Source organism: Lethenteron reissneri, chromosome 46, assembly GCF_015708825.2.
Source record: "Lethenteron reissneri isolate LAM-NWPU_2019-01 chromosome 46, ASM1570882v1, whole genome shotgun sequence".
Taxonomy (NCBI): Eukaryota; Metazoa; Chordata; class Hyperoartia; order Petromyzontiformes; family Petromyzontidae; genus Lethenteron; species Lethenteron reissneri.
Window position 1 is genome coordinate 8,299,710 of NC_083824.1, and position 12,440 is coordinate 8,312,149.

Sequence of the window (12,440 nt, forward strand, 5' to 3'; positions counted from 1 at the left end):
TCGTGACCGATAACGGTACGGAGTAATGACGCCGATATGACAGGTGCGTCAATCGATACGAGGTGGGGGGTAGGCCTGATGGAAAGAGAAGACCGTCAAGCTGAGAGTTAATTAAGGAGAATATAGCAGAGACACGGGAAGAGAACAGCATTGATTCAGTCTGGCAGACAGTGATAAATGTGGCACAGAGTGAGAGCTGTGGCTCAGAGTGAGAGAAACGAGGCTCCACGACGCTCACTGTGCTCCTCCGTGGTCTCTTATAGCTGGTAACGGGGGGGGGGGGGGGGGGGAAGAAAAACATAAAACAAAAACACACGGATACACACTCAAAGGTTGCTCACGCAGCCTTCGCAGACTGGCGGGGCAAGTGCTGTCAGCGAGTGGCACCTATACAGACACGTGCACAACGGAAGGTCAAAGCGTTGAGAGAGCCGGAATTGAGCTTTCACCTGTGCTGCCGCCACCATGGAAACCCTCGGCCTGGTGGGGACACGAGGGAGCCTCCTCGGTTGACCCCATCTCCTGAAACACCTCGTCACGTGGCCTGGCAAGACAAAGATAAGAAGATCCCCCCGTGTCCTTCGAGAGCAACACCTATGAACGCCGGCACGGCACACGACGGGGTGGGTGGCCAGCACCATCCCCGGCTGCATTTGTCTCCCCAGCGCTGGTGTTTACACACCACACCAGGTAATCATTTGAGGCCCAGAACCGGCTCAGATAAATCGTCGCCGGTGTGGGCCGTGAGCGGGAATCGAACTCGTAGCGCGGCGTGCTAACCGCTACACCACCGCTCCCCACACACGCACACAGCTCCATACGTACGGAAAGCTACGCTACGTCCCAAGTTTGTGCGGCATGGTCTCGCTTTCAGTCAATGCCGTCCCGCTGTTCCGAAGCAATTTTTGTGAACATTTTGGATTTTTGTCCTCCGGTTTGAAATGTTGTGAGCGCACGTTCGACTGACGACACGGGGCGAAGCGACGGGGCTACCCAAGTAGTGGGCGCCGTTGGCAGAGGAGTGGGCAGGCTCTATGTGAGCAAAGCCTGGGCTCGGTCAAGGTCATAAGTAGCCTAAGGTGAAAACTTTATACTTTTTAAAAAAGTATAAAGTCATCAAACATACTTATTTATTTACCCATGTAAAATTAACAAATCCATTCGACTGGGAAGCAGTAGTGTATCGGTTAGCACACTGCACTACGAACCACTCCTGGGCCTTCCCTAGGTCAGCTCAGCCTCAAATGAGTACCTGGTGCGGTGTGTAAACATCGCCACTGGGGAGACAAAGGCGGCCAGGCATGGTGCTGGCCACCCACTCCTTCATGTTCCGTGCCGGCCTTCATAAGTGCTCGCTAACAGCACTTGCCCCTACAGTCTGTTAAGGCTATACGGGGGATCTTTGTTTTGTGCGTGCGTGTGTGTGTGTGCATGTGTGCATGTGTGTGTGCCGTGTGTGTGCGTGGGCATGTGGGCATGTGCGCGCGCACGTGTGTGTGTGTGTGTGCACGTGTGTGTGTGCGTGTGTGCATGTGTGTGCGTGTGTGTGTGCGTGTGTGTGCGTGTGTGAGTGCGCGCGCGTGTGTGCGTGTGTGTGCGTGTGGTCCTCACTGGCAGGGCAGGCTCGAGGGCCTCCGTGCCGCCGTCACGGGGGCCGGCTTCCCCGCGGCGGGTTGGGGGAGCTCCCAGCTGTGCCGCCTGCTCGCCATGGGGGGGGCCTCGGGAGGACACCGCCTGGGGGGGCCTGGTTCCCCCATCAGGCCCGGCACTGCACACGCGTCACAACGCACCAACGACGACGCGGCAAGAGGCGGTGACGCGCGCAACACGGCACGTGGAACGCAAATCGTGCAACGAGCGACATTAAAACGCGCGTATGTTGAACTCCTTTTGCACCGTACGTAGCCAACCGCGCTAATCGGAGACTGCAAGGGAGGGACAAGAAACTAAACACACACAAAAACAGTTCTAAAGAAATGAGTTTCACATCTCAATTTAAAAGTCCAAAGCTGCGGTGGCTTCCAAATATCGGGCAGGAAGAGCGTTCCAGACGGCCGCAGAAGCACGTCAATGATTAGCCAGAAGCTGCCGCTGCGAGGATGATCGGAGTTCGCGTGATGGTTTATGCTCCTCGACGAGGTCACCAAGGTATTGTGGTCCATTTGTGGCAAGCACTTTGTGCGTTTCGCGGTCAGACACCGTAATGCGGACGGACATGGATTGGAGCGTGCGTGCGGCAATGGCAAAGGGGGACAGCGATCGTGAACTCCTCGATGCGTAGTGGGTAAGATACATCACCCCCCCCCCCGCCCTCATACTTCCACAGGCTGTCCACTCAGCACTATTAATGGACACACCATGGAAGTTCTAGATTTGAAGCTTTCGTGACTGCAAGGATTAATACTCTTAGTTCTTTCGGTAAAGTCACGTAGGTAAAAAATGAAATAAAAATAAATAAAAAAAGTCACGACGTTTCGGAGGCAACACAAGCTTCCGTCTTCAGGTGAAACTGTCACAGCAAAATATCTGTATCAAGTGAAGAGAAGTCCCAAGAGGTACGACCTTATATAGTGGTTAAGGGGGGAGGAGCCAGGAAGAGCCGCGGGGGAGGAGGAGTTGTGAAGTGGTCAAGTACTGCTTTTTGTTATGCTGCTGGGTGGGTAAATTAATTAAATACGATTAAGCCGCATTTTGTTATGCTGCTGGAGAATACTGTTAAACGCTGGGGTAGAGTGTGGGCACTACCACCTCTGACAATGTCTGGCCAGTGTTTGGAGCTTAGTTGATTTGTTACAGCGTGGAAGAGTAGGCCAAAAACGTAGCTCAAGAGGGGGGCTCTTTTGAGCTCAGTCTAATGAGAATATAGTCCAGAATCGAAATCTTTATTTAGACTGGAGGAATCCGGTGAGCTAAAAAGTTCTTTTTCTCAGATGTCCAGTCGGGGCATGGGACCAGAACGAAACAAAAACATCTTCTTGGTTCTTTCGGTAAAGTCACGTAGAAGGGAAATAATAATATAATAAAAATAAAACATAATAAAATAATTCTCACGACGTTTCGGCCACAACGCAAGCAGCCGTCCTCAGGTGAAGAACAGGTCTGTCGGGAAGACAGTGTCCGAATTATTTTATTATGTTTTATTTATATCATTTTATTATTTCCCTTCTACGTGACTTTACCGAAAGAACCAAGAAGATGAATCCCTGCAGTCACGAAAGCTTTAAATCGAAAAATACAAAAACAGGATAGGAGTGCAAAGTATAGGAAAGGAAAGAAAAATCACAACAATAATACTAATTAAAATAAACTATTTTTTTTAATTCCAGGTAAAGCCCACTGCCCTATTAGCTTCCTTTTCAGAAGCGACCAGGCCACAAATTTTTGCTCAACCAAGTGGCTTATAATGTGGAAATTCATAGCAGCCAAATCATCTAAATAATCTAAACGCGTGTTTATAAATGTGGGCGAGTGTGTGGGGGGGGGGGGAGGGAGCCAGAGTGAGGGTTTGAGCGTGGCCGGGTGGCTTTTTTTTTGGTGAGACCTTGACTTCCCTCCAGGACTGCGCCCACAACTAAACAAGGGGCAATGCGGCTGCCGTGTACGATACGTCACGGGCATTTCGTGTCGATAAACAACTTCATGCGTGTGCTCGCCTCTCTGCGCGTACACAAACTCGCTACGCACAAACGGACTCCACCACACACACGAGGCTTGCCCCTCTTTTCTCTCCGCCTGATGACGTCCGCTTGTGTTGCGATCAAAACGTCGTGTGTTTTAGGTTTTTTATTTAAATTTTGTGGGGTTTTTTTATCGACGTGACTTTACCGAAAGAGCCAAAGAATGCAACTCTCTGTGTCAGGGGAAAAACTCACTGAAATCGACAGCTCTAGACCGAAGCCTCCGCGTGATTTGTGTGCTGAGCACTGTGCCCGGGTTTAGCTTTTCGCTGCGCTAGGGAAATGTTGCCTCGGCTCCAATGGTGTTGAGCGTTCATTCAGTCAGCACATTTTTTTACTTATTGTAGTGTTGAGTAAAAGTCTGAGCCTGGTTGACTAAAGCAGCGACACATTGAGTCGGCTTCTTGGCTGTCGGATGTTGACGCGGCATGAGCGGGATTGCGTCCCTGCAATGTTTATCTGGTCGATCAATCGGCGAACTCTGTCAAATATATATTTTTCTACAGATATAAACACACAAAACACTGTACATGTATAGTCAAGTTCCTTTGTGGGGCCTCCTCAGCGCAGTGCCAGTAAACGATGTTTACGTCTGTGAATAATCTTAGTCTGCGTCTTCAGTCAGACTATGGTGACAGATTTCATTTCTTCACAACCAGTCACACTTTGGCCATCAAGTGGTCGTTGTAGACACCGTCACAGTTTACACGACTCTTCATCCGCTTATAATCACGTGCTTGACGGTAGGAAAATAAAAATAAACACCAACCCACTTCACTGGCAAAAAGGAACGAGGTTCAACAAAATTCTTGAACAAAATCTGACAGTGACCATGGTGTGGCTAAAACGCAACGCCTTCGTCGGCTTATAAAAAACCCGAGCGCAAAACGGCCCGACCACCACGCTTGCTGCAAAGATGCAGCAGCCACATGAGCAGAGGTCGCAAACGGGTTTTGATTCCTTACCCGTACCCGTACCCGGCCGCACCAGGGTCGCAATCGGGTACCCGTACCCGTACCTGACCGTACCCTACCCGTACCCGGCCGGGTACGGGTAGGGTACAGGTATCGAGTACCTGATTGCGACCTCTGGGATGAAGCCATGTTGAAGGCGCGGGTGGGTTGATTCTAGGAACTTGAATTGTGAGAAGAGACAAGACGTTGGGAAATGAGTGACAAACGGTTACTCACCAGTGGCTCACGGCCTACCCGTACCCGGCCCTACCAGGGTTGCAAACGGGTACCTGTACCCGTACCCGGCTGGGTACGGGTAGCCGGGTATCGGGTAGGGTACGGGTATCGGGTACCCGGTTGCGACCTCTGCACGGGAGCCGCTGCTGCCCGTCACAGTTACGGGCATATGAATGGCCCTCAAAAGGACTGGGGTGAGGCCTTCATGCTCAGTAATAATAAAATACTACAAATATTAAAGTACATTCGGTATTCATTCGCGCCGTTCTCATAGTCCAAAAGCTATCACGAAGACACGATGCTTCCGAGACATAGGTAAGTAGTCAGAATCGGAATGTCTCATGATTCAGATGCAATGTTCGCCGCAGTGTGCGGCGGTATCCCAAATGGGTAGTTTTGCGGTGGGATTTTTTTTTCTAATTTTGACGCCAGCACAAGGGGTCTACTCATTTAGAATAACGTCGCGAGATCTTTAACGTCCACTGTGAAGCCCCAACAGTCTGGAACGATATCCCTCTGCGCATTCGCAGCATCACCTCAATCGCCTCCTTCAAGAGAGACTTAAAAACTCACCTCTACAATAATGCTTTCGAGCGACTCTGAGCTTGGCTCCGCGCCTCCGAGTTGCGGCCACTACGTCTGCAAATTTGCGCGCGTTACAAATTGAACTATTATTATTATTTTGTTACGGTTAATACGCCTGCTAATATTAACCAGGATGGCCTGCCGGATACAGAATCAGAACCTGATGGAGCTATGAAGGTAAATTTCACAGATGTCCAGCAGGGGTTAGGGGTCAACCAGTGACATCGACAAAATTGTGAAAAAACGATGGCGTGCCACGGTGGCGAGATGTTAACTACCTCGCCAGGTATACAGGACGTCATGGGTTCGATCCCGACCCTGTTGTATATTTAGAGTTTGAATGTCTCTCCTCGTGGTCGCGTGGAATCTTCTTTGGGTCCTCTGGTTTTTCCCTCCACATTTAGAATCAGCATCATGGCGTTTAGAGTGTTTGAATGTTATATATTTCCACGTGATAAGCCAAGTCGTTGAACGATCATTTGTGGCCAGGTCGCTTCTGAAAAAGAGCTGTGGAGCTCAGTGGGCCCTACCTGGTAACTTAAATGAAATAATAAAATAAGTCGCTCAGGTACTAATTACTGTACACAAGTAGCAAGCCTCTGAAAATCAGCGGCGATCACGCAAAACTTGCACAAACAGAGATGACATTCTCTGTTCCTCCAAGAGCGCATTCAGTGGATAGAACACATATTCACTTTAAGATGTTTTTTGTTCATGTTTTTGTTTTTTGTTTGTTGCGGTTGCACCCGATTCAAGAGCCGAATGGCTCACAGGGCTATACCTAATAAATGAACTTGAACTTGAAACTTGAAATCTTGAATACAGTACATGTACTGTCCATATATTAATGGTTAATAGTATTATGTACGTACAAATATACAGTGTATGCGTATATAAATATACGAGGGGTGTAATGATTTGTTCTAAATTTGTTGACTAATATCGATTAATACGGCCCATGATAAATGCATAGAAATTGCATGCGTAAGAATATTTTTCATTTTTAAATCCTTTATATTAAGTTCGCGTGCTTGCTTGCTTGCTTAGGACCGTGCAAATCTTTCGGTCGTTTTTTAACCCACTTCCCGTGATCCAATCGAGCTGACATTTTCCACACAGACTCGTTGTGTGTGACAATTAATTTTCGTGAAAAAAAATCCAAAATTTTACACTGTTTAGGGAAAACAAATTAAATATTTAATTACCAATTGCTTAATGGTGGCAGACAATCATCTGACCCATAGGTGGCAACCATCTCAAGCCAGAGGACGAGAGGACTCTAGCCGCCACGCATATAAAGGATTTATAGTGAAAAACTTTGTTTTTACGGGTTTACTTGTTTTCAATTTCTGCAAACGGCATGCAAACGGTGCGCTTGTGTTACATGCAGGCCTCCAGAGTGAGCAAAACTGTAACAACGAGACGGGAAAAGTATGAGCAGGAACAATACAATCGAGGCGGCAAAAAAAAATTGTTTAATTTCCTGTCCTGGCTAGCCATCGAACCACTACGGTGACCGCATCGCGCTCCTGCGACCGTCTGGAACGCTCTCCCTTCCTATATTAGGGAGCCACTGGAGCTGTGCGCTTTTAAGTCCTCGATTGAAAACGAATTTCTTTAGAATTATATATTTTTCGTCTAGTTTTTTGTCCACCCTCCTCCCGCACCTCCGATTTCACACGGTTGGCTACGTACGGTGCGAAAGAAGTTCAAAGTACATAATTACAACAAAGTGGAAAGTGACATCGTCATCAGCTGGGTCCTGGGCACCCCCCTCCTCCACACGTGCACCAACCAAGCTGCGCTGGGCAGCGTGGTGAAGTATGGTCAAACAACCCCTATGACCGATACGACATGAGAGGAGACCTGAACGTCACAGTGAATTGAGAAGAAGCTGTAAATTATCGTTAATATCAAAGTATACGTATGTGCGCATGTTTAACTTCTTTCGCACCGTACGTGGTCAACCGTGCCCATCGGAGGTGCGGGAACAGTCGCTAATTTCTCATAAGCCCTATTTCAACAAATTGTCAAAGCTTATTGGGATCTTACGAACGTAAAAATACCGTGAAGCCAGTATTACATAAACATCTCCAATAGATATAGATGATCCGTAACCCAGTGGGTGACTGATGTCAACCCAATTCATATTCTAGAACAATCTATACAGCTGACATTTAGCAAAATGAAGAGTATAGCTGAGTCTACTTTATACCACCGAGAGGTTGTTTGGTTTCACCGAATAAACCGGATCGGCTTAACTTCTAAGTCGCCTCGTAAGTCTTATGCCATCGGCATCCGTCAGTGATACGCGTAACTTGGCTCCTATGGGGTGTGGCGCTAAAGACGATGGAAACGAGTTGAAGTCTCCACCAATTAGGAGCGTTTGTAAAAACGTACAAACAATATGTTGACGTGATGGTCAATGAATACCGAAATACTTCACGTGCGATAGCAATAAGAAAAGACACGTGTACCATAAATACAATGTAAATACTGTAAACTGTATGTACATTTCCTAATTCATTTTAGAATTATTATATGTACATATACTATTTTATATACGTGCATACACTAATTCTAACTCATTATTGAATTAGTATATGTACATCTGGCTGTTGCCTGATGATGCTAGTGGTAATTACTGATGAAACGTCGTACTCAGATTGTAAATGTTGTGTATTTACTCTCCAACACACCGGTGTGCTGTACTCGGAACAAAATGGCACGTTCTGTTTACGTGACAAACCCCTTACTAATTGGTTGTGTCGGGTGGTGGAGGGTTTAACGGCACATTTATATTTACGCGATCTAACCAAAAAAATACCTCTCTTATGGATAAAAATTGATGTTTCACCCGTACGTAAGTAGACACATGCGTCCGTATGTAGACGTAAAACAAACCATACATACGCATATCCACACATTCTTAGAAAAGAAAGATAACCTCTCTTCACCGTCGAAAGGACTGTTGAGGCAAGTGCTGTTAGCGAGCACCTATTAAAGCAACCACGGTGCACAAGGGGGGACGGTATGGCCAGTAGCATGCCTGACCACCTCTGTCTCCCCCAGTGATGGTGTTTACACACCGCGCCAGGTACTCATCGACCTATGAGAGGTGCACAGGACCCAACAAGATATTTGCCAGTGAAATTTTCCGTGGCCGGGAATTGAATTCCGGTCTCAAAGAATATTGCTTTACACGCTGTGCCATAACTCCCAACTTTACAAAGACAAATAATCCCCCGATAGCCTCAACAAACTTTTTGGGCAAGTGCTGTTGGCGAGCACCTATGAAGGCGGGCACAGCACACGAGGGGGCGGGAGGCCAGCACCACGTCTCCCCAGTGGCGATGTTTACACACCGTACCAGATACGCATTTGAGGCTGAGTCGCCCTAGGGGAGGCTCAGGACCGGTTCAGATAATCGTCACTGGTGTTGGCCGCGAGCGGGAATGGAACTCGGGCCGCCGGATTCGTAGCGCATGCACGACGCACACTCATACTCAAGTTTCACTTACCTTTTCCAAAAGCAGCCCCCCACCGAAAGAAAATAAATAAACGTTCAACTCAATCGCAAGGCTGCTAGACGACGCCGGAACTGCCCCGGCGAATAAAGGAACACGAATCTACTTTCCATGTCATGTGCTTGTAAGTAAAAAAAACAACAACACAAAGTCACACACTACTTGATAGGAGAGACTCCCCACTTTATATTCTGCCCCCCCCCCCACCTCTCTGTCTCTCTCACTGTCTCGCTGTCCCAGCAGCGCTCAGATGCAGAAGTTTCTGTTGCAACAAAGAACCCTGATGGGGAACAAAACCCTCACAATATCCAGATCGAAGTGGAGACCCCCACCCCCTACCCCACCACCACCCCCCCTCCCCCCCAGGGCCTTGTGGTTTTCAGACGTTTATCAGAAACGGCACATGCAGCAAGACTCTTGCTCACTGCTATTGGCACATCCGTGTGCTCCTGTATAATTAAATATTGTCATAACAATAATATTTTGTGGATTTTTGTCAATCTTCTGATGGACGAAGGCTCCCCCCCCCTCCTCACCCGCACGCCGTGTAGGTCCACGGATGGTGGTCAGTACCGGTTCACTTACCGCTCGCCACTGAGGTTAGCCGTGAGTGGGAATTAGTCGAGCTATGGAACCGATAACCGGTGGAATAAATCGATTGTGTCGGTAATTGGCCAGCACGGCTCTATAGTATTAATCGTATCGACGACTGCTGGCGCCACGGTGGTGAGATGTTAATGACCTCGCCAGCTATACAGGAGCTGTGGGTCCGATCCCGACCCTAATATCTATATATATGGAGTTTGCATGTCTCTCTCATGTCTCTCTCCCCTAGGTCCCATGGATTTTTCTCCGGGTCCTCCAGTTTTTCCCTCTACATTTAGAATCAACGTGTGTTTAGAGTGTTCGGCTGCTATAAATGTCTACACGATGAGCCACTTCCTTGAGCTTTCATTCTGAAAAAGAGCTGTATCGCTTGGTAAAATAGAAACGAATTTAGTAGTAGTTCACTAAAACGGCATCTCAAATTGCTTCACGACACAAACGAGAAATCCAAAACGCAGAGGAGGGTTAAAGGGATGGCTCGGAAATGGATTACAAAGCAGAAAGGGTGAAGCTCAAGGTGTAAATCTGTTTTTCTTATTTGTTTATCTCACCAAGACAAACTTGCGCTGCAAAACGCGTGGCCGGAGAGTTTGTTTAAAATGTTTGCAATTTCAGTAAACAGCCATCTTGTTGCTACACATTATACAAATTGCTGTCTGTCACACTGCGATGACCATCTCCCTGCTGATCTGTGTGTGCATGTGGTTAACCACACACACGCACGCATGCACATTATTAGCCAAAGCCATGCATGTGTGTGTGTATTCGTGTGTGTGGACGGGCATGGTGTTGGCCACCCACCCCATTGTGTGCCATGCCAGCCTTCATAGGTGCTCGCTAACAGCACTTGCCCCAAAGGTCTGTTAATGCTATACGGGGGGATCTTTGTCTTTGTTTGTGTGTGTTAGCCAGCGTTTAGCGCGCGGCGAGACAAACCCGACGACACTAGTTCGATTCCCGCTCACGGCCAACATCGCCGGCAATTTGAATCGGTCCTGGGCATCCCATAGGTCGACTCGGCCCCCAATGATCGACGCACGATGTGGCGAGGCCGCCGCCCGACAATTTACAGGGAGACGTAAATAACTCGGCCATTCTGCCTTCCGCTCAGCCCAAAAGTCCCACGAGCGCGTGGATATGAGCTGGGTTTGATCCCTGCCCATGATTGCACACCGTCATCGGTGCCGTTCAAACCTGGTCTGCACCTCCCCCGAGTCAACTCAGCCACAGTACGCGTACAGCCACCCGGTACGGTGCACCCATCGGCACCGGCAGACGAGAACAGTCGGGCACATGCCGTGCTGACCTCAATAGGCACTCGCTAACGGCGTTCGCTTGACCCGTGCGTGCGTGTGTGCGTGCGCGCGCGGTCGTCCGTTACTCACCCGACAGGTGGATTGGGGTCAGCGGGCGTCCTTCCACAGCACCGGTTAATGGGTCAGAGTCAGAGCCGGAATCCTGCATCTGACCTTCCCTGTGCATCTGCAACGGTAAGCGCGCGCACAGGTGAACAATGGCGTTGTTTGGCCGTTATGAGCCCTCGGGTTATAACCCCAAGAATCCTAGTATTTCTTCGTGGTCATATTCATTATTAACCCACCAATGCAGTACATTATACATGCCTGTATGCATTATAGATATGCGAAAGTACGACAGCTGAATGCACACTCACGCGCGTGCATATGGCACACAATGCGCATTGTTGAGTACGTACGTTAACAAACACGTATGTATGTACGTTGAACTTCTTTCACACCGCGCGTAGCCAACCATGCTGATCGATGCAGGGGAAGGACAACAAACTAATCGCAAAAAGCAGTTCTGAAGAAATAAGTTTTCAATCGAGATGATTTAAAAGTGCATAGCGCCAGTGGCTTCCTAATATCGGGAGAATGTGCGTTTCAGACGACCACAAAAGGGTACCTGCCCGCTCATGATGGTGTGTTGCCCTTTAATCAGGGAAAGCCTCGGGGGAGTCATCTTCTTGGTTCTTTCGGTAAAGTCACGTAGAAGGGAAATAATAAAATAACAAAAACAAAACATAATAAAATACAATTCTCACGACGTTTCGGCCACAACGCAAGCAGCCGTCCTCAGGTGAAGAACAGGTCTGTCGGAAAGACAGCGTCCGAATGAAAGAACCTCGGGGGAGTGTTGAGACTCGCCTCTGGGAGGGTGCTACCACATTGGGATGTTTTGCCAATTCCATCCGCGAGTCTTCCCACTGCGTTTACAGCTTTCGCCGAGTGCTGCTCAGCTCAATGACCCTGGGCCACGTGGAGCGAAACGTCGGACGTCACGCCCGTGCAAGTCGAGAGAACTATTCCAAAAACTAAACGATGAACAATTTTATTTTTGTTTTACCAGCTGGGCCTACTGAGCTGTAGAGCTCTTTTTCAGAAGCGACCTGGCCACAAGTGATAGCTCAACGAAGTGGCTTATCACGTGGAAATTTATAGCAGCCAAATACAAACTCAAAATATACAGCAAGCGTCAGGGTCAGGATCAAGTTCAGGATCGAACCCACGACCTCCTGTATACCAGGCAAGGTAGTTAACATCTCCTAGCCACCGTGGCACCTGTAAAACAGGTACAGCGCGGCCGCGAAAACCCCAACAGAGTCGCAAAAACATTATAGATTGTTCGTAGTGTGTTGTCCTTCTCCAGCACCTACGATTCACATCGTTTGCTATGTACAGTGCAAAATAAGTTCAACATACACACAAATCAGAGAACCTGAAGACAAAAAAACACCTTTCATACGACAGGATAGAACTCCCATCTCCCACCAGATAGATTCAATAATCCATTGTTGTTTTCCTATCCCTCCTAGCCACCTCGCAGCCCAAGCCGAC

The 12,440-nt window shown here is 48.3% G+C and overlaps 1 protein-coding gene across 2 annotated transcripts in view; it reads right to left on the minus strand.

The window, feature by feature from the left end:
• Positions 1–12,440, minus strand: part of LOC133354261 (rho guanine nucleotide exchange factor 18-like) — a 71,795-nt gene that overhangs the window by 41,571 nt on the left and 17,784 nt on the right. The window contains exons 3-5 of one of the 2 annotated variants that reach the window (XM_061570963.1): positions 10,971–11,067; positions 1,612–1,768; positions 450–544 (exon numbers count right to left, since the gene is read on the minus strand). In XM_061570963.1, the coding sequence (XP_061426947.1) occupies positions 450–544; positions 1,612–1,768; positions 10,971–11,067 (349 nt within the window). Of the gene's footprint in view, positions 1–449; positions 545–1,611; positions 1,769–8,973; positions 9,160–10,970; positions 11,068–12,440 lie in introns of those variants that run through there. The other variant, XM_061570964.1, reaches the window with a different exon arrangement.